The sequence below is a fragment of the Oryx dammah genome, unplaced genomic scaffold (genome assembly GCF_014754425.2).
Source record: "Oryx dammah isolate SB20612 unplaced genomic scaffold, SCBI_Odam_1.1 HiC_scaffold_15, whole genome shotgun sequence".
NCBI classification, from domain to species: Eukaryota; Metazoa; Chordata; class Mammalia; order Artiodactyla; family Bovidae; genus Oryx; species Oryx dammah.
Genome location: NW_024070199.1, coordinates 39,791,933 through 39,813,767, shown reverse-complemented (window position 1 = coordinate 39,813,767; position 21,835 = coordinate 39,791,933). Strand labels below are relative to the sequence as shown.

The following is a 21,835-nucleotide window of genomic DNA, read 5'->3' as shown; positions in this document are numbered from 1 at the left end:
TCAGCTCAGAGAAGACCCTGGGCCCTCAGGACTCAAGCCGGACCCCCCAACCCCAGCCCCCAACCCCTCCCACCCAGACCACCCAGCCCTCTGTCCTGCCAGCAGTCCCACTTGGCTCAGCCATGCCACCACCCCAGCCTCTACCGGGGCAGCCCTCTGAGGAAAGCTGGGCTTAGTGGGTCCACAGCACCCCCCTGCCAGTGTCATTAATCCCCAAAGAAAGTCAAACATTAGCCTGGGCAAACAGCTTACGCCTTATATAATCCCCCCTGGGGGAAGGCGCAAACACAGCTTGTTGGAGCTGAACGGCCAAACCACAGCAGCTGCCAGATCTGGGACAGAGCAGGGCTCCAGCCACAGCGACCACCAGCCCCACCAGAGGGAGCAGCCAGGCTCAGCTACCAGGTGAGGAGGGACAGAGGCCCACCACGCCCCGGCCCCCAGGGACCCCGGGAAGGCCCCAAGACCAGGCCCTGCTTCTTCAGTGCATCTGGCCAAGTCCCTTCAGTCCTCTGGGACCTGCTCGGGTCCTTTCAGCTGCTCGGCTATGTGTGCCAGCCCCAGGAGACAGGCAAAACAGGAGGCACTGGGCTTGGGGAGACCTTCTCAACAGGCAGCCTGGGTTCTGCCAACCCTGTGTGTCTGCTCAGGGCCATCAAGAACCCTTCCACTTACTCCTGACCTCCATCCTGGGTGGCCCACATCCAAGACCGAACCCCTTGGTCCCCATGGTGTAGCCTGCACTGCCCCATGCCTGCAGCAGGTGTGACCAGGCGGGCTGGACACACAATCCCACCCACAAGTCCCCACATGCACACCCGAGCTCACACAGTCATGCCCTGACACTCCAGCCTCCCTGTGCCCACCTCTGCAGACACCACTCTGGACACACCCCACCCCTGCGACCCCACGTCTGTACATGCAGTCGGGGACGTCTTCACCCACTCCGTGGGTGCACACAGCTGAGCCTCACATCCTTACAGACGTCCACATACACGGGCTCACACATGTACCTGGGCTCACCTTCCCACCTGTGCTTCCACACCCATCCACCTGCCCCCCACCCCCCCACCACCTCACATGCACACATCCCTCTCTCCGGCCTGGTGCCCCCCACCCACAGCCCTGGCTCATCCTGCCCAGCACCATGACTTTTGCCGAGCTTGTGGACCGCGTGGCCAGCAACGGGCCGTTCCAGTTCCTGCACACTGTCCTGCTGGGCCTCCCCATCCTCGGCATGGCCAACCACAACCTGCTGCAGATTTTCACAGCCGCCACCCCCACCCACCACTGCCGCCCGCCACCCAACGCCTCTGCGGGGCCCTGGGTGCTCCCCATGGGCCGGAACGGGAAGCCTGAGACGTGCCTCCGTTTCGCATATCCATCCAACGCCAGCCTGCCCAATGACACCCAGGGCGCCACCGAGCCCTGCCTGGATGGCTGGACCTATGACGTCAGCTCCAGGGACTCCATCGTGGCTGAGGTATGACCGGAGGCCCGGCCTCTCCCTCCGCTGAGAGTCAGCACCACACACTCGTGGACGGGGGGCAGGTGGGGTCCCCAGTCTCCCTAGGACCCGGGGACAGAGCTCTGGGAAGGCAGGGAGGAAGGACCTGGGTGCGGAGGACCAAAAGGTCCTGTCTCTTCACATTCAGAGTATAAACAGCCCATTCTGTGCCAGGCATGGTGCCAAGCTCTGGGGAATCAAAAATGCACCGTCCCTGTTCCCACGGGTTCCACAGTCTAGCAGGGCTGACATCAATTAACGAGAGTACCACACAGGAAACGTCAGATGACAACTTCAGAGTGCTTAAGGCTGTGACCTGAGACTACAGCCTAGCCCTAGCCTGGGGGCAGGGACCAGGGGTGGGGGGAGCACGTCCCTACAGAAGGGACCCCGGCCTGAGATAAGAGAATCCAGCAAGAGTTAGCCAGGCAATGAGGGAAAGGAGGAAAATTCCGTCTTGGGCCAAGGCCTCAAGGTGGAACAGTGTGTGGAGCAGGGGGTGGATGGAGGAGAGGGTTGGAACATACCTGAGCAGACCCAGAAAACATGCCCTCCACTCTCACAGTCACTCGTGTGTGCACCTCCATTCATTCACAGCTCATTTATCCACAGACTCTGTTACCTGCCATCTCTGGGAATTACAGAGTTAAATCAGGCTCTTCAGTGAACTGGAAACTATGGTCAGATGAAGAGAGGGGAATGGAAACTGGCATTTATTGAGGGTCTACAACTAATCTGGCATATCTTAGTGCTTGCCCGACACTGTCTCCCACAATTTGATCCCTGCAATGAATATTCTGTTGAAGGTGATTCTATCTCCTTTTTCAGATTAAAAAAAAAAAAAAAAACAAGGCTCAGAGAAAGGAAGGGAAAGTTCAGTGCCATAGAGGTGGTCAGCTTCAGAACTGGAATTTTAAAATGAAAAATACATACTAGGCACAGGGAAGCAAGCATTTGTGGCAGTACAAAAGATAGAGGAACCACAGGATTCTAGGGAGGCTTCCTGTAGGAGGTGACACCTGAAGAGTGAGCAGAGGCCAGTGTTTTCATTCTCCCCTTGGGGACCATGAGACCCTTGAGGGCAAGAGCTTTCTTTTGTCCCATTAGAAGAGATGCATTTCAAAGTATTTACCCGGTGTTCATCCTGTGCTGGGCACATTATGAGCACAGGCTCCTGGAATCCCAGGAGGTGACATCTTAGTGAGGGAAGTATCATTAGTACCTTCAGTTCATAGACCAAGGATCTGAAGCTCAGCCAGGTTCAATGACTTTCCCAGGATTACATATGATTAGGACCTGGCAGAGAAGAGATTTGAACCCAGGGCCATCTTTGTTCAGAATCTATGATTGCTATTCATTTGTTTAGTGAGTGTTTTTTTCTATATAAAGCACTGACTGCGTGCAAAGCATTGTCCTAAGTGTGTCATAAATATTAACCCTTCTAACCTTCCTGTTAATGATAAGCCCTTTGTTGCAATGGGGAAACCGAAGCACAGAGAGTTTAAGTAGCTTGTTCAAGGTCGTAGCCCTAGTAAGAGGCAGCTGCAAGGCCCCTGACCCCAGGGCCGTGCTCCCAGCCACCACTTGTGCTGACCGTCATAGTCCCAGATACTTCCTCCCTGTCACACGCACTTTTTCTCCCTAGAACCAAGCACAGTGCCTGAAATACATCCAACCAACATGTATGGATAGCTACATGCACAGGGTGGACAGCAGCTTAGGGAGCGTTTTAGCCCAGCGGCTGGGAGACCCATGAGCCGGTTGCCTTTGGGACCCAGGACCATGATGACAGACATCAGGGATAGTTGGAATAAACACCAGGCAGGACACAAAGTCAAAGAACTCATGAGCCCGGCCTGCCCTCCTTTAGCTCACCTCCAGTGGGGAGGCAGACTCATCCTTCAGGGTGACCAGAAGCCAGGTAGGGTTAGGCAAGCTTCCCAGGGCAGAGGTTTTCAGCTGCTTTGCTGTATCCCCAGGAGCTGGAACAGTGCCTGGCACAGAGAGGTCCTCTTGTGAAACAAATATTTGTGTAATGAATGGATACAAGCTTTTATAAACTCAGGGTACTCCGGGAGCCCGGGGGAGGGCACGGAATCTGCCTGGAGGGGGAACCCACGAGGGCTTGCTGGAGTCTGCAGCATCTTCCTGCAGGAGGGGTAGGGATTAGGGGACAGGCTGAAGCAGGCAAGTGCATCCCAGGCAAAAGGAGCAGTGTGCTTGGTGTCAAACACACAGTTACAGAAGCATAAAGAGAGCAAGACAGTCAGGACCGCAAGAGACGAAGAAGGCTGGAGAGGCAGGCAGTGGGGTGTGGAGGCCATGGAAGGAGGAGGGCCTGGCTTGGATGCTGAGGCGAAGGTGCGGCCTCTGTCCTGAAGATAATGGGGACAACTGAATGGCGTTAAGCAGGAGCGTGACTTGCTCAGATCACCTTCTAAGGGCAGTCACTCTGACCGCAGGGTGGACAGCAGCTTAGGGAGCGTTTTAGTCCAGCGGCTGGGAGACCCATGAGCCGGTTGCCTTTGGGACCCAGGACCATGATGACAGACATCAGGGATAGTTGGAATAAACACCAGGCAGGGTAGGAAGTCAGAATCTCTGAGACTTGGAACCTGAATGGCTATGCGGGTGAGGGACAAGTGTGGGCAGTGCACAGGAGTCAGAGATGTTCCGACACCTGTAAGTTAAGTTTCCAGGTGTATGGGCAGCTTGCTGTACCTCAAGCCAGAACACAGAGCCTAGCTGAGGAAAAAAAAATCCTCCAGGGAGCAATGAGGTAATAACCATGAAATAATACCCCTTACTCTGTGCTCGCCCCATGCCAGAAGGCGCTAAGCACTTTGGTCATATGGACTCATTCAATCCTCACAACAACCCTCTGAGGTTATGTCATTTGGGGGGCTTCCCTTGGGGCTCAGCTGGTAAAGAATCTGCCTGCAATGCACGAGACCTGGGTTTGATCCCTGGGTGGGGACGATCCCCTGGAGGAGGGAAAGGCTACCCACTCCAATATTCTGGCCTGGAGAATTCCATGGTCTATATAGTCCATGGGGTCGCACAGAGTTGGACACGACTGAGCGACTTTCACTTCACTATGCCATTTTTGCAGAGGAGGAAAGCAAGGCACAGGTTGCTGGCCCAAGGCACCACATCTGATAAATGCTGGAGCTGAGAGTCAAACGCAGGCAGCAGGACTCCAAAGCCCCCTCTCCCCGTCCCCTACACCCTGCTCCTGGGGACCGCATCCCCCAACCACTGCACCCTGGGCTAGGTGCTAGGCAGCGCTCAGTGAGTGCTGGGTGAAGGCCCTACCGGCAAGAGGGACTTAGACAGTGCTGACTGTTGGGAAGCCGCTTCCCCTCCAGGGGGCATACCTCGAGCTTCAGGGATCCAGGCCAAGAGCAGACCTTGCAGGTCTTGTATTTAGTCAAGCATCAGCTCTCATCCATGCCAGCTGAGTTCCCAGTCACCCTTCCGGCAGTCAGAGCCGTGTGAATCTACATCCCAACCCACCACAGGGTTTCACCAGGCCTCGTGGGTCTGCCCCTCTTCTCCTGGTCAGGCCCAGGCTCCCTGAGGATGCTCAGCCAGGAGACCCCACAATCGGGATCCCTGCCCAGTCAGTGGCCAGACCCAACCAAGTGCTAGTAGCAGCCCAGCATGGTCAGACCCCTCTGACTTTTCTGTCTGTGGCTCAAGCCCGTGACAAATCCATGCTCCACCTACTTGCGGTGGGATGGGGTTCTGGGCCCCCGCTGTGCGGAGGCACCTAGGATTCACCCAGGGGTAGGTCTCTGGAGTGGAGGCCAGGCCTGGAGGTGCCAGCCCTGGGGGGAGGGCAGTCATGAGCAGTGTCTGCAGCCAGCTCGGTCCAAGTGACCCTGTTTAGAAGCACGGGGCCTTCTCCCAGGTAGGCAGCGCTTGACTGAGAGCCAGCACCAAGCAACAGAGTTCACGTCCTGACTCTGCCATTCACTGGGGATGTTACAACCCCAGAAGTCTTGGTTTCCTCATCCGTAAAATGGGGTAAGAGAGCAATTGAACTTTAAAAGAGATAATGCAAGTTCAGCATTAGCACAGGGCCCGGCGCCTGCCAGGCGTTCGACTAATGTTCACGGCCGCTGTTGCTGTTACAGTCGTTAATAGAGATGTCCTTAGAAGGACAGGGTTAGTCCCCTTCGAAGAGTAAAATGGGAATCAGCACCCAGGCCCCCACCCAGCACAAACCTCCATGCAGGGCCCCTCTTGACACCCACAGCTGGGGCCCTGGTAAGTCATCTCCCTCCCCATTTCAGTTCCCTCATCTGTAGAATGGGATCATAAGGAGCTTGCCTGTGGAGGGGGCGAGCATGGGAGGACCGCGCTGGGTCCAGTCAGGAGCACGGAGACTTTCCCTCCCCCACTCTGATCCCATAAGCTCCCCTGGCAGAGGTGACCGCACATTCCTTTCTCTGGGTTCAGCAGAGACCAGGTTGGAATTTTTCAGAAGGAGCTTTACTAGCACATTAAGAGGAAACAAAGGCCTTTCTTTGAAGTCTGGAGAGTGTGGGGCATGTGGGTTGTGGTTTCTGGGTTCCCTGGACAGGAGCCATAGGCCACAGCTTTCACACCACAGAACCCAGACCTGTGGGTGCCCAGCTCAGCCTGGGGGCTCCTGAAGGCCTGGGTCTGGCCTTGGATGGGCAGGCCCTCCCCTTTGAGGCCCCTGTGATTCCTCTCTGGGCCTGGAGTTTTCCTCTCCTCTCTCCAGGGCCACAGAAATTCTGTTGCCCACACAGGTCCCTGGAGGCCCCAAGTCAGCAGCTGGAGAAGCAGAGAAGCTGCTCAGTGGTCCCCCAGAAGTGGGTCTCCCTCTGTGAGGTTACCCTGCTGAGTCTCTGGTCTTCCTGCATCTCAACCTCCGAATCCCCAGGCTGCCCACCGCCCAGGCCACCTGTCCATCTCTTGTCTCCAGCTGAGCTCCTGCTTCACCCCTACTTGCTCGCCCCAGACCCTGCCCTGTGTACCCCTCCTATCATCTCCCCTATCCTAGCCTCCAATCTGACTCCCGGGTAAAGATCAGGGGGCCCCACCCCAGCCACATGTCTGGGCCAGTCTGACACCCCCCATGGCAGCCCTCACCTAGGAAACTGTGATCCTAGGCAGGAGGAGCTCTGGAGCCATCCCATGGGCTCTCCAGGGTCACTGAGTGCTCCACGAGCACCCACTATGTGCAGGGCCCTGGGCTGGTACTTGGCATTCCTTCTCTTACAACCCTTCAAATCTTCTTGTGTGGCCACTGTGACGGTCAGGTGTCCCAGGGGGCGCAGTGGTAAAGAATCTGTCTGCCAATGCCGGAGGCGCAAGAGACGTGGGCTCCCTGGCTCAAGAAATGGCAACCCGCTCCAGTATTGCCTGGAGAATTCCATGGACAGAGGAACCCAGTGGGCTACAGTCCATGGGGTCGCAAAGAGTCGGACACGACTGAGCGACCAAGCACTGTGACTGTCACCCCTTTTTACAGAAGAATACACTGGGCTCAGATCAAAAAGGTGATTCTCACAGCCATGAGGGTGAAGTCAAGCTTTCACAGCAAGAGGGTCCGGGGTCCTGACTCCAGAATCCATGCCCTTTCTGTTGCATCACATGTCCCTGTGAGCACAGGCTTTACAATGACCTGTGAAAATAATAATAAAACAGCTATTCCATAGAGGGCCGACTGTTTGCCCCAGTATAGTGCTGGGTGCTCTTCCTTCTTTATTTTCATTACAAGTCTGAGAAGTAAGTATTAGTATTACGCCCATTGGCTCAGATGGTAAAGAATCTGCCTGCCATGAGGGAGACTCAGGTTCGATCCCTGGGTCAAGAAGTTCCCCTGGAGAAAGGAATGGCAATTCACTCAGGTATTCTTGCCTGGAGAATCGCATGGACAGAGGAGCCTGGCAGGGTACAGTTCACGGGGTCACAAAGAGTCGGACACGACTGAAGTGACTTAGCACGCATGCAGGCACACACACACAGATGAGGGGACTGAGACACAGAGAGCTGAAGTAACTGGCCCAGGGACACACAGCTACTAAGCAACAGAGCTGAAGACCCAAACCCTTCAGAGTCTTACAGGTACCTGGCCCTCTAGCCCTTGGGTCCCAGGGTTGGTTCTATTAGAGGCCCAAGAGTAGATAGAGCCATAGCAATTCTCCCCAGGTCTTAACTGGGTCTAAAGGGCCCCCAGTCTAGGGAAGTGTGTTCCCCCTGTCTTTTCTCTGGGGTAAGTATGGACCATGTGTGCGTTCCCCTGGCAGAGTCAGTGCACACAGACCCAGAAGGAGCCCCATCCTTCCTTGATCGCCCATGGCTTGCCCTGACTTTTTTTTTCCCAAAACCAACACACAGTTTTTATCTCAGTTTCCAAGGGTCAAAATCTGGGTCCAGCTTAACCGGATGCTCTGCGTGGGTCTCACAGGGTGCAGTCAAGACGTCAGTCAGACTGAATTTCTTCCTGAGTTTGGCCTCTTCTGAGGTCGCCCTGACCATGGTTGTTTGCCATGACCTTTTATGATACGCCTTCTACTCTGTCCTCTGAGGGGCCTCCTGGCCCGTGATTTTGCTGCCACTTCAGCTCCTGAGCCTGTCCCTCACCCTCTGAGCCTGAAGTCAGACCAGCGCACTTGGTTCTGGCCTCAGCCACCTCCCCAGCGATGACTCTGACCCATCCCACGCTAGTGTCTTACAGTGGCGCACGGCCACAGCTCCCTGCACTGAGCCTTCCTCTGGCAGCTCGGGACTCAGAGCAAAGCACACATCAGGGAGCGGCGGTCAAGGGCACTAGCTAGGGGTCCACAGACCTGAGTTTGGGTCTCTGCCTTGAAATGAACCGAGCTGTACTTGGGCAAGTTGCTTACCCTCTGAGCCTCAGGTTCTTTGTCGATAAACTGGAGATAAGGATAATACCCACTTCATAGGATTAGTATGGCATCATTTGCAAAGCTTGCTTCTGAGCATAGTAGGCCCTCTGTTTTCCTTCCACCACCTTTCTGGTTATACATCACTCAGGAAGACATGGCAGTGGGCTTCCTGTTCTTCCCTTCCTAAACCCAGCTCCCTAAGGAGTAATCATTCCAAGAAAGGAAAAAGAAGGCCAAGAACGGTGGATATGATATTGGGAGCAAAATCTCTATGTGGAGCTGCCAAAGGCTGATAGGCAAGAGGCCAGCCCTGGCCATGCCAAGGGATAGATAGAAGGTGGGTGTCAGCCCCCTCCGATTGCAGGTTACTGTTTGTGCTCTGGGTCTCATCAGTAAAACATGTGCGTTGTTGTTTAGTCACTTAGTCACGTCCGACTCTTTTGTGACCCCGTGAACTGGAGCCCCTCCATGGGATTTCCCAGGCAGGAATTCTGGAGTGGGTTGGCGTTCCCTTTTCTAAGAGGTCTTCCCAACCCAGGGATTGAACCCACATCTCCTACATTGCAGGCGGATGCTTTAACCATTGAGCCACCAGGGCAGTCCCCACTGATTATTCCTTGGACAAATATTGACATTTTCTGTGCACCAACTACTCTGCTAGCTGCTAGGGATAAAGAGTCCTCCAATGAGACACCTCTGCCCTCGGCAAAGTTATGGCAGTAAATAAGCAGGCATCACACGGTGTGACCTGTGTCCTCTTAGAGGAGAGGACAGACGCATGGAAGAAGGAATGAGGACACTGGGAGTCTGGATGTGTTTCTCAGACATTTGTCTGTTTCACAAATATTTGCCGACTCCCTACTTGCGTCAGGCACCCCGAAAAACATGTTCCCAGCACTTGGAGTTAGATGATCTTGACGTGTTTCAAAGGGCTGACAACCTTGCTAGAATAAGGGAAGATAAGCACAAAAGCAAAGAGGAGCACCAGAGCCTGAAGCTACTGCAGAATCACTAGTGTAACCCGATTAAAACCGCTGACCCCACACAGTACCAGAACCCTCTCTAGACACCCACTGGCCTACTCCTTGCACACCCCCTCACTTCCTCCTTTACTCTTTTCCCTCTGCCACTCCCATACACACACCTTGCAGGCTCTCTTTCCAGCCAGAATGAGTCCACTGGGTTTGCAGGCCAGTGCCAGCCACTCAGAGTCAGCCAGAGGACCTGGAGGCTTAGCCCTTCCCCAGACTCCCTCGCTTCCCGCGAAGAAAGTGAAAAGAGCTCCCTGGGGTGCGTGTTTTACATCCAAAACATTTTCATGCAGCAGTTCCTGCAAATGAGATTCTTCGCTTCATTACACAAGTAATTCGGGATGACTGGACCAAGGGTGCGTGTCGGGGATTAGCAGGAGATTAGGCCGGACAGGTGGGCAGGAGTCAGAGCTGGAGGGCTTCATAAATCTGTGTTAATAGAGCTTTCTGTTTAACCAGAGAGCAGGAGAAAGCCAGAGAGTGCTCTAGACAAGGCAGCAACCTGATTTGAGTGGTGTTTCAGAAAGCCACCCTGGAAAGAATGAATAGGAAGGACTGAGGCCGAAGGCCATCAGAGGATTGTCCTGATGATACTCTCTGGGCTCAGGTTCCTCAACTGTCAGATGAAGATGACAGCAACTCTACATCACAAGGTTCTTGTGATGACTGAAAAAACTAAGGCACAAGATTCTCCACACCCTTTCCAGCATTTGTTACTTGTAGACCTCCACTAAGTGCCTGGAGTGGAGCAAGCCCTCAATACGTGCTATTCTTTTTAAAATTTATTTTATTGAAGTATAGTTGATTTACAATGTTGTGTTACCCATGGACAGAGGAGCCTCGTGGGCTTCAGTCCATACACAGCACGCACGTTAATTTCTGCTGTGCAGCAAAATGGCTCATTTCTCCATATATACATTCTTTTTCATATTTTTCCATGTGCTTTATCCCAGGATATTGAATATACAGTGCTATACAGTAGGACCTTGCTGTTTATCCCTTCTTTATATAATAATTTGCATCTGCTAATCGCAAACTCCCCATCCGCCTCTTCCCCCCCTCCCTCCACAACCACAAGTCTGTTCTCTGTGTCTATGAGTCTGCTTCTGTTTCGTAGACAACCTCATTTGTGTCAGATTTTAGATTCCACATATAAGTGATATTATATGGTATTTGTCTTTCTCTTTCTGATTTTTCACTTAGTGTGATCATCTCTAAGTCCACCTGTATTACTGCAAATGGCATTGTTTCGTTCTTTTTTTACAGCTGAGTAGTATTCCTTGTGTATGTATACTATATCTTCTTTATCCATCCATCAATGGGCATTTAGGTTGCTTCCATGTTTTGGCTATTGTGAATAGTGCTGCTATGAAGGAGGACATGTATCTTTTCGAATTACAGTTTTGTCCAGATAAATGCCCAGGAGTGGGATTGTTGGATCATGGGACAACTCCATTTTTAGCTTTTTGAGGAATCCTCATACTGTTTTCCATAGTGGCTGCACCAATTTAATTTCCCACCAATGAGGTAGGAGGTTTCCCTTTTCTCCACACCCTTTCCAGCATTTGTTACTTGTAGACCTTTTAACGATGCATACCTCGCTGAAGTTTTGGGTTGCATTTCTCAATAATTAGCAATGTCGGAGCATCTTTTGATGTGCCTGTTGGCCAACTGGATGTCTTCTTTGGATCTTGTGCCCATTTTTTGATTAGGTTGTTTGTGTTTTGTTATTGAGTTGTATGAGCTGTTCATATATTTTGGAAATGAAGTCCTTGTCAGTCTCATCATTTGCAAAATTTTCTTCTAGTCCATAAGCTATCTTTTAATTTCATGGCTGCAGTCACGATCTGCAGTGATTTTGGAGCCCCCCAAAAATAAAGTCTGACACTGCTGCCACTGTTTCCCCATCTATTTCCCATGAAGTGATGGGACTGGATGCCATGATCTTCGTTTTCTGAATGTTGAGCTTTAAGCCAACTTTTTCACTCTCCTCTTTCACTTTCATCAAGAGGCTTTTTAGTTCCTCTTCACTTTCTGCCATAAGGGTGGTGTCATCTGCATATCTGAGGTTATTGATATTTCTCCTGGCAATCTTGATTCCAGCTTGTGCTTCTTCCAGACCAGCATTTCTCATGATGTACTCTGCATACAAGTTAAATAAGCAGGGTGACAATATACAGCCTTGACGTACTCCTTTTCCTATTTGGAACCAGTCTGTTGTTCCATGTCCAGTTCTAACTGTTCCTTCCTGACCTGCATACAGGTTTCTCAATCCAAAATCACTGCAGATGGTGATTGCAGCCATGAAACTAAAAGACGCTTGCTCCTTGGAAGGAAAGTTATGACCAACCTAAATAGCATATTAAAAAACAGAGACATTACTTTGCCAACAAAGGTCCGTCTAGTCAAGGCTATGGTTTTTCCTGTGGTCATGTATGGATGTGAGAGTTGGAGTGTGAAGAAAGCTGAGCACCGAAGAATTGATGCTTTTGAACTGTGGTGTTGGAGAAGACTCTTGAAAGTCCCTTGGACTGCAAGGAGATCCAACCAGTCCATTCTAAAGGAGATCAGCCCTGGCTGTTCTTTGGAGGGAATGATGCCAAAGCTGAAACTCCAGTACTTTGGTCACCTCATGCGAAGAGTTGACTCATTGGAAAAGACTCTCATGCTGAGAGGGATTAGGGGAAGGAGGAAAAGGGGACAACAGAGGATGAGATGGCTGGATGGCATCACCGACTCAATGGACGTGAGTTTGAGTGAACTCCGGGAGTTGGTGATGGACAGGGAGGCCTGGCATGCTGCGATTCATGGGGTCGCAAAGAATCGGACACGACTGAGCGACTGAACTGACCTGATAAGCTATTTTTACATTTTGTTTATGGTTTCCTTTGTCTTCCCTGGTGGTTCAGAGGTTAAAGCATCTGCCTGGAATGCGGGAGACCCGGGTTCGATCCCTGGGTTGGGAAGATCCCCTGGAGAAGGAAATGGCAACCCACTGCAGTACTCTTGCCTGGAGAATCCCATGGAGGGAGGAGCCTAGTAGGCTCCAGTCCATGGGGTCGCAAAGAGTCAGACAAGACTGAGCGACTTTTTGCTGTGCGAAAGCTTGTAAATTATATTAGGTCCCATTACTTTTATTTCTATTAAATATTGACTTTTGTTCTTAATCCAAGCATAAGAGGGTGGTGTCTGCACTGAGATAGCAGTAGTGGAAATAGAAGAATCCAGATTCAAGAACTATTAAGGGATTTCCCTAATGATCCAGAGGATAAGACTGTGCTTCCACTGCAGGGGCACAGGTTTGATTCCTTTCAGGGAACTAAGATCCCACATGCTGCTGGGGCAGACAGGAAAAAAAAAAAAGGAAATATTAAAACGTTAGAAACTGAAGGATCAAGCAATTGTAACATGGGAGAAAGTGAAGTCACTCAGTCGTGTCCGACTCTTAGCGACCCCATGGACTGTAGCCTACCAGGCTCCTCTATCCATGGGATTTTCCAGGCAAGAGTACTGGAGTGGGTTGCCATTTAGGAAGGAGTCAAAAAAGGCTACCGATCACTGTGGTTCCAACCTTACAGGGAGGGGGTAACAAGTGTCATTGACTCTACCTTCCAGATAGAGATTTCAAGTGGACAGCTAAATGTTGGGTCTCGAGGGCAGAAGAAAGTTTGGGCTAAAGAGAGGGATTTGGAGTCTTCACCATAAAATAATCATTGAAATCACAGAAGCAGATGATATTTCCTCGGAAAGTGAATTAAAAAAGGAAGATCCAAGAGGAACCCTGGGGAACCCTCAAGGGATAGAGAGAAAGGAGACCACAGAGGGAGATAAAGAAGGAAGACCAGAGGGAGATAAAGAAGGAAGACCAGAGGGAGGGAGAGGTCAGCGGGGTCAGGGGCTGCCAAAGGGAAGTCAGGTCGGGACCCAGAAGGTTCCACTGGGTTTGGGGAGCAGAGTTTCAGTGGCATGGTGGGGACAGACTTGGGAAATGAGTGGGACATGTGGACGGGTAACAGCAAGGGGTGGTTCCTTGTTCCTGAGATTTGGCTTTGAAGGGAAGAGAGAAACGGAGTGAACGTGGAAGGGAAGAGGGCTCTAAGATGGAGACTGGAGCCCATGCAAATGCAGATGGGGAGGAGCCTGGAGAGGCAGAGAGAGAAAGAGAGATGAAGGTGTGGGCTGGAGGAATGTCCCCTGGAGGAGAGACGGTGCAGGCAGAGGGAACCGCCTTGAGTGTGAGAGGCTGGGGAGCAGACACACAGCCACTGGACTCAGGCGAGCCTGCAGAACAGACCTGGGTGTGTGACAGCTGAACTGACCAGAAGGGCCGTTCTCCTTTCACAGCCACAGGGCAGGGACCCAAGGAGCCCCGGGCCAGGCCGAAGGGGATTAAGCTAGGGGAAGCCAAGCAAGGGCGCTGGGACAGCAAGCACACACGCGGGGCCCAGGCTGAGCGGGCTGGACTGAGCTGCCTGGCCCCCTCTCTCTCCCGTGTAGTGGGACTTGGTGTGCAACTCCAAAAAACTGAAGGAGCTGGCCCAGTCTATCTTCATGGCAGGCATACTGATTGGCGGGCTCATGCTGGGAGCCCTGTCTGACAGGTGAGATGCGGGAGCCCTGCAGTGGGGGCCCAACCCATGGAGACCCACTCACCCCCTCTCTGTACCACCCATGCACTCCCAAAGAGGCAAAGAGCTGGGGGAGGTGGGCGAGAGGGTCCCTGCTGTGCAGCTAGCCCCTTCCAGGGCCACTGCCTACCCTCTGCCCTCAAACCTCTACAACTTGAGTCTTCCAGCCTCCCCAGAGCTGGGGCCCCAGCCTCAAGGTGTCCAGACACAGTAGCCACTGTGTGGCCATGGAGGTGGACAGATGAATGGCTTGGAGAGGAGTGGTCATTTGAACCCTGTTCAGGCAACTAAGCTGGGGGTAGAGGAGATCACTCATTAACTCAAACATCTAACTGCAAACTTGTCAACAAAAATAGCAATTACCAGCAAGGCTCTGTCCCGGGAGGGAGTTACATGCCCTGCCTGGCCCTTTGGGAGGTGGAGGGGTGGGGTCCAGCCCTTTGCCCTGAGGCCTGCAGAGTCACTCTCCTTGGCTGGCTCACAGCCGCTAACATCCCTCTTCTTCGAGCTGCAGGTTTGGTCGCAAGCCCATCCTGACCTGCAGCTACCTGCTGCTGGCGGCCAGCGGCTCAGGTGCAGCCTTCAGCCCCACCTTCCCCACCTACGCAGTCTTCCGCTTCCTGTGTGGCTTCGGCATCTCAGGCATTACCCTGAGCACCGTCATCTTGAGTGAGCCACGGGGGAAGGGGCAGGGACCAAGAATTTGGGAAGCAGCCAGCCTGAAGCTGAGAGTGGGGTCTGGGTCCGGCTCAGCCACAGGCACCGGGTGGCCTTGGTCAAGCCAGGCACTACCCCTCTCAGGACCCCAGAGGCCCACTCTGAGCAAAACAAGCATAATAGCAGCCCCTTCAGTACTGAGGACTTACCCTGGCCTGGCACCTGCCAGGTACATGATCTCATTCAGTCCACACACACAAGTAGATTAAAAACAAGGGAACTCATCTGCCGCTGGAGAGGCAGTCAAGAATGTGGCCTTAGGGGGACTTCTCTGGTGGTCCAGTGGTTAGGAAGCCACCTTGCCATGCAGGGGACATGGATTCCATCCCTGGTCAGGGAACTAAGATCCCGCATGCCTTGGAACTACTGAGCCCAGTGCTCTGGAGCCCAAGCACAACAACTAGAGAGCCTGCGCGCCTCAAAGAAGATCCCATGTGCTGCCACCAAGACCTAACACAGTCAAATTTTAAAAAAAAAAAATGTGGGCTTGGAAATTAGACAAACCTACATTTGAGTCCTGCCTCTTGAGCCTCAGTCATAGCATCTCTAAAATGGGGGCAATGAAACTTTAGGGTCAGGGTCAGATCAAGCGGCCAGTAGGGGACAGGAACTGATACCCCTTCTCTGGAGGTGCCCAGGATCCACAAGGGTCTTAACCGGGTCCTTGGGCTCCTCCTGCAGATGTCGAGTGGGTGTCCACCCGGATGCGGGCCGTCAAGTCGATTCTGCTCGGTTACTTCTACACCTTTGGACAGTTCATTCTGCCTGGCCTGGCCTACGCCATTCCCCAGTGGCGCTGGCTCCAGCTAACCGTGTCCATTCCCTTCTTCGCCTTCTTCCTGTTGTCCTGGTATGTGGCCCCTCTTCTTCGGCGCCCCTCCTTGAGCCTGCTGGGATCACATAGGAGGAGCTCATGCCTGACCAGGCTGGCTGATTCTGTCTGTCCTGAGACACCCGGAGACGGTCAGGAAGGGGGTTCCTGGGAGGAGGAACTGCACACAGAGGTGTGCCTCTGAAGGGAGCACCCAGGGTGGCGGGGGAGGGCGAGGGGGGGTACCCAGGGCAGTAGAAAACGCAGGTAAGTTGATGTGGTTGGAAGGGGGGCAGGCCAGAAAGCAGAGAGGCCTCAGCTTCACATGGAGGAACAGAGAATGCCTCTGAAGATGCCTGGGGTGCTGAAAGGCCTGACCAAACTTCTGTTTGTGACAAAGAGATGGACACACCCAACCGGCAGGGGAGAGGGCATGAGAGACGGGGGAGGTGACTGTGTGGGCAGGTGGGGCTTGGGGCATTTTGAAGGAGAAGTCCTTAGAGTTTGGGGACTCCTGGATTTGAGGTATAAAGGAAAGCTGGAACTTCCCTGGTGGTCCACTGGTTAAGATTCTGTGCTTCCACTGCAGGGGGCACGGGTTCCATCCCTGGTTGGGGAAGTTCCACATGCTGAATAGTGTGGCCAAAAAAAGGAAAAGAAAGCTCCAACTTGAGAACCTGGGAAGATCAAGGTGTCTGATTCAATGATGAAGATAGGAAACCAAATTGTGGGTGGTAGTTGATAGCAGGACCCAAAGCATAGGAAATATTGAACAAACTCAGGAGCAGAAATGAAGTCTTGGAGAACCCTTTATCCAGCACTTACTATATGTGAGGCCCTGATTTGGGCATCAGTCCACATCATCCTGATGCTTACAGCATCTATGTGTGAAGGGTGCATTAGTATTCCCATTTTACAGATGAGTAAACAGAGGCTCAATGAGGTGAAGCAATCTCCGAAGGTTGCACAAAAAGACTGGACTGGAATGGGGCCTCCATTTGAAAATGAAAATAAGTTCGCAGGCAGATGGACAATCTTGCAGTGAGAGAGACAGTTGGAGGGTCTGGGGTGAAGCTGGGCATGTCCACAGCCTAGGATGGGAGCTGAGAGTCAGGAGGCAAAATAAGGGTCAGCAGGCCCCTTCATTGTGTGACTTGAGACAAGCTTCACCCATTCTAAGCCTCAAGATTTTCCTAGGCAAAGTGGAGATACTAATGCCTCTCATCCAGAGCCTGGTCCACAGAAAGATTCACTAATTGTCATTATTTTCCGGAAGAGGAGGAGGAATCTAGACTCTGGCTATGGGGTTTGGGAGGAAGTCATGGATCATTCTGGTAGGTGGAGGCTGAGATTATCAGGGCAGAAACAAGACCACACGACCAGAAGGGCAGGTGGCAATGGGTAGGCTGCCACTACCAGCTGGACCAAAGGTCTGAGGCCAGGAGACCAGTGTCCACTCCCCAGAGGGTCTCACTGGAGCCAGGTCCTGGGTGCCTGTGGGGGCCGCAGCCAGAGCAGACTCCACCTGGGATCAGACTTTTCCAAGCATCCCTCCTGTCTCCCCACACCTCTGCCTCCTGCATTTCTCTTCATCTTAGTGACCCTCGGGATGGTTCAGAATGAACCCACTCCAAAAGGACAGCCCAGGGGTGGGGGAGAGTGAGGTTGGTCACACACTTGCCAACCCCCAAGCTCCCCTGCTGCTCTTGCAAACCCCCTGCACCCAGCAGAGTTGGCCTTTTGCAGGGAGAATCAAAGAGTACTTGGATCCACTCCCTGGACCACAACCCTGAGCTTAGCACTTAACCCCCTTCCTAAGATGCCCTGGGGCTGTAGCTCTGCCCCAACCTTCTCCTAGGACCTGGAATTTGACCCAAGGAAGGCTGGGTGCATGAACGTGCAAGACCCTCTAGCCGTCCAGTCTCGAAAGTGCCATCCCTTCCCCAGGCCCCACCTGCCTTGGCCTAGGACTCAAGGGTCCTAGCTCAGAAAGACACCCAAGGACAACAAACAACCCAAGTTGCAAGGAGGGTGGGAGGGTGTGTAGGGGAAAGGCTGTTCTGGAAAGGGAAGAAGAGATCTCTGGAATTTGTGTTGGCTGCAGGCAGCCCAGGTGCAAAGCTTGGCCACGTTTAAATTCCATGAAATCTGTAGTAAGGCAACTCGGGTTTCTGGGCCTCCTTGCCCTTGACTCTGGCACTAATCTCTTTCCAGCCTCTCAAGAGAGCTTCTGGCGTTGGGAGGTTGGGAGCGGGGAGACACTGTGACTTGCTTCTGGCCCTCAGGTGGCAGCCAGAGTCCATCCGCTGGATGGTCCTGTCTGGAAGATCCTCCAAGGCCCTGAAGACACTCCAGCAAGTGGCAGCCTTCAATGGGAAGAAGGAGGAAGGAAAGAAACTCAGCCTGGAGGTAGAGGCTGAGGGGGATTATGGTCTGGGGCAAGAACCCAGGCTCTGCTACTGAGCTATCCCCTTCCTCTTGCCTCCATTTCCTCTGCCCACAAGCCTACTTCTAATGAGCTAAGCAAGCTTCTTTAAAGCCACCAGGCCTTCACTGCCCTTTCTTCTTCCTGCTGCCCACCAGCTGGTCACTAATGGCACCCCTCCCCTTCCTCTGCCCCCAAGGAGATCAAACTCAACACGCAGAAAGAAGTGGCCTTGGCCAAGGCCAAGCGCAGCGTAGCTGACCTGTTCCGGACACCCATCCTGCGCCGAATGACCTTCTGTCTTTCCCTGGCCTGGTAACCCACCACCCCTCCCTGCCCACACCCCAGCACCTCTGCTGAGCAGGCATCATGAACAAGGCCTCTGACAGGCTCACCTACAGACAAGGCCTGAATACCTGCAAGAAGAGTAGAGGTATCCCCTCCTTGGGGCTGCCCCAGCCCAGCCTGAACCCCAGAAATCTCTCGCATCCCTGCCTCACAGACAGGTCCAGCCATCAGGGTCTGCTTTCCCCTGGAGTCACACCCACTGTGTTCTTGCCCCCAACTGGTCGAGCTCTGCTCTCTGGGACCCCACAGAACAAGGCTGGCACTCAGGGCTGCAAGATTTAACAACAGAAATCATGTTTCTCCTGAATCTTCTCTTTTGCCCGCCATCCCACCACTCCTTCAAAGCCCTTTCCACAGCCTGGTTCTGAGTCCCTTCTCCATCCTGGCCATCGCCACGTGGAAAGGATTCACTGTGTCCAGGAATGCTTCCCCTCAAAGAGGACTCCCACAGCTCTGAGAGGGAGACAGGAGGCATCTCACTCATGAGCACAGCCCTGGGGATGTTCTCCTCCCCATTCTGAGTGCTAGACCATTACCCAACCAAAACAGATCATTTGCTGCCTCCTTTGGTCTCCAAGAGTCCCCCCAGGATCAATATTCTCTGGAGTCAATTATATGGCAGTTGTCGCCCTACTTTAACCCACGCCCATATCAGACATAACCAATCAATCCCAGCACGCTCTCACTGAGCCCAGACGGATCTCAGAAGCCTCAAAATGTCACTGAAGCAGACCTACCAATTCATTGCAACTGGGACAAGAAAGGAAACTCATCATCCTGTTGACCCAATGAGCGGTATGGGGAGAGGCCCCCAGCTGGCTGTGGGTCATAACCGATCACTGTCTGCCCCTCAGGTTTGCCACCGGCTTTGCCTACTACAGTCTGGCTATGGGTGTGGAGGAATTTGGAGTTAACCTCTACATCCTCCAGCTCATCTTCGGGGGGGTCGACGTCCCAGCCAAGTTCATCACCATGCTGGCCATAAGCTATCTGGGCCGGCACACGACCGAGGCTGCTCTTCTGCTCCTGGCAGGAGGGTGCATCCTGTCTCTCATCTTTGTGCCTGCAGGTGAGAAGCTGGCACTACCCCCAGAACCCTCTGAGAGAGGCTGGCCTACATCTGTGGGCCTCGCAGGCTGGGAGTAAGGTTCCAGGGACTCCAGTTCTGCAGGATCTGCCTCTCTCTTACCTTCAGCAGTGCCCTGTGCTCTCTGGGGCCCAGGTTTCTCATCTAGAAAATAACTCAGTTGGGCTAGATGCTGTCGAAGATCCTTTCCAGACCTGACTCAGACAGGGCAGAGTATGGTGGTGTCTGCACTGTGTGAGGAGTTGCATGGCCTGAGTGACTTGGTTGCAGAAAACGAGCTTGGATGGGGAAACATCAGAGCCCAGTGACCAAGAAACACTCTGCAGCCTAATTCACTGTGACCTTGGAAAAGCCAATTTTACTTTATATTGATGTTTATGTGTGGTGGGGGTGGGGAGGGGGTTCCCAAGCGGAGCTTGTGGTAAAGAACCTGTCTGCCGATGCAGGAGACGTAAGAGACACAGGTTCGATCCCTGGGTTGGGAAGATCCCCTGGAGGAGAGCATGGTAACTCACTCCAGTATTTTTGCTTGGAGAATCCTAGGGACAGAGGAGCCTGATGGGCTACAGTCTATGGGGCTACAAAGAGTCAAAGATGACTGAAGCTACTTAGCACAGATGCACACATGGGTTAATACACCAACATCTTCCCAAAGGAACTGGACTAAAAAGATACAATAAACTATGAAAACAGGGAATCAGAGTCAGGGAAAGACCCAAAGGCAGCAGGACAGAAGCCCACACAGCCCTGGGAATAGCAGAGGGGCTATTAGTTGGATTTAAGTTTGGATCTGAGCTTCCCAGCAACCAAAACTAAAAGAGAGAGGAGGTCTCTGAGGAGTGAGAACACTTGGGGATTCCTGAGCCCCAAGATTCACCTTGTTTTCTTTCCTCTGCAGACTTGATGACCCTGAGGACAGTACTGGCTGTGTTTGGGAAGGGATGCTTATCAGGCTCCTTCAGCTGCCTCTTCCTCTTCACGAGCGAGCTATACCCTACAGTCACTCGGTAGGTGCTGGGCATGGGGCCAGCCCAGCCAAAGGGTACAGGGGCAGGTGGAATTGTGGACCTGATCCAGGGGTCCCAGAGCCATTCTCTGAGAATGCATGCACAGGCTGCCAACCTCTGCTCTGAACTCTCCCAGGCAAACAGGTATGGGCATAAGTAATATGTGGGCCCGTGTGGGGAGCATGACAGCCCCCCTGGTGAAAATCACGGCAGAGCTGAGACCCTTCATCCCCAACGTCATCTTTGGGAGCGTCGCCCTCCTGGGAGGCAGCGCAGCCCTCTTCCTGCCTGAGACACTCAATCGGCCCTTGCCAGAGACTATTGAGGACGTGGAAAATTGGTCAGTCCCCTGCCTCTGGCCCCAGCAGTCCTCCTCCGTAGGGAAGCCCAGGGCTTTTCCTGAGTCCTCTTTCCCTAGGTCCCTGCGGGCAAAGGAATCAAAGCAGGAGCCAGAAGCAGAAAAGGCATCCCAGAGGATCCCTCTGCAGCCTCATGAGCCGGGCCTGAGCCCCAGCTGAAGGCAACAGACCCTCGTTTCCCTGCCCTCCACAAACAAATCCCAGCCAGGTCCTTGCCTGTCTCTGGGCTCTGAGGACACCTTGGGGAGAGCCTGGGCACATCCATGCTCCCAGGACATAGTCTTTTGAGACCTTGCAGGAGTCATCTCCACCACCACCAGAGCCCCCTCCCCAGCCCGGGCCAGTTCAAAGGTTTGGCCACAGGCCTTTGCAAACCCCACCTTGCCCTCACCCTCTCCGTAGCCCAGACCCTGCCATTCTGTCCAGCCCTTCCCCACTGGCCACTTCCCTCATTGTTTCCACCCCCTTCCCCTTCTTGTACCCACCCCTTTCTTCAACAAGAGGTTTCAATAAATGGCAATGAAGAATTCAAGCCCTGCTGCTCATGAACGGGGGTGAAAAAGGGGGAAGGCCCCGGTGTGGATATCTGAGCATGCAATTCTGTTCATCCACACTGGCATGTACATGCCAGATACATGCAGGTGCGGGTATATATGTGCGTGTGAGCTGGGCTGATGTGAACATGTGCGCGTAGTTTGAGCATACCGAGGTGTGTATACACCAAGCCTGTATTAGTCTATTCTGATTGCTGTAACAACATGCCACAGACCAGATCCTTGAAACAATTTCTTCCTCACAGTCCTGGAGGCTGGAAAGTCCAAGATCAAGGTGCTGGCAGGCTCAGTTCCTGGTGTCTGGAACAGAGTGTGATGGACAGAGGCACATGCCTCCTGGTGGGGGCCTCCTTCTTGACTTGCAGATAATCAGATACCTTCTCACTGTGTCCTTGCATGGCAGAACAAGGAGAGATAAAGCAAGCGTTCTGGTTTCTCTCCTCCTAAGGGCACTAATCCCATCATGAGGGTTCC

General features: G+C 53.2%; 1 protein-coding gene across 1 annotated transcript; it reads left to right on the top strand.

Annotated features, from left to right (window-relative positions):
* The first annotated feature begins 305 nt into the window (after positions 1 to 305).
* SLC22A8 (solute carrier family 22 member 8) lies at positions 306 to 21,339 on the top strand. The gene is made up of 11 exons (XM_040256079.1): positions 306 to 405; positions 1,124 to 1,483; positions 13,923 to 14,026; positions 14,568 to 14,722; positions 15,452 to 15,620; positions 17,867 to 17,990; positions 18,206 to 18,321; positions 19,209 to 19,423; positions 20,340 to 20,448; positions 20,585 to 20,788; positions 20,867 to 21,339. Exons 2-11 carry the CDS (start codon positions 1,148 to 1,150, stop codon positions 20,964 to 20,966), a joined length of 1,632 nt encoding a protein of 543 aa, XP_040112013.1. The 5' UTR covers positions 306 to 405; positions 1,124 to 1,147; the 3' UTR covers positions 20,967 to 21,339.
* Positions 21,340 to 21,835: the final 496 nt, after the last annotated feature.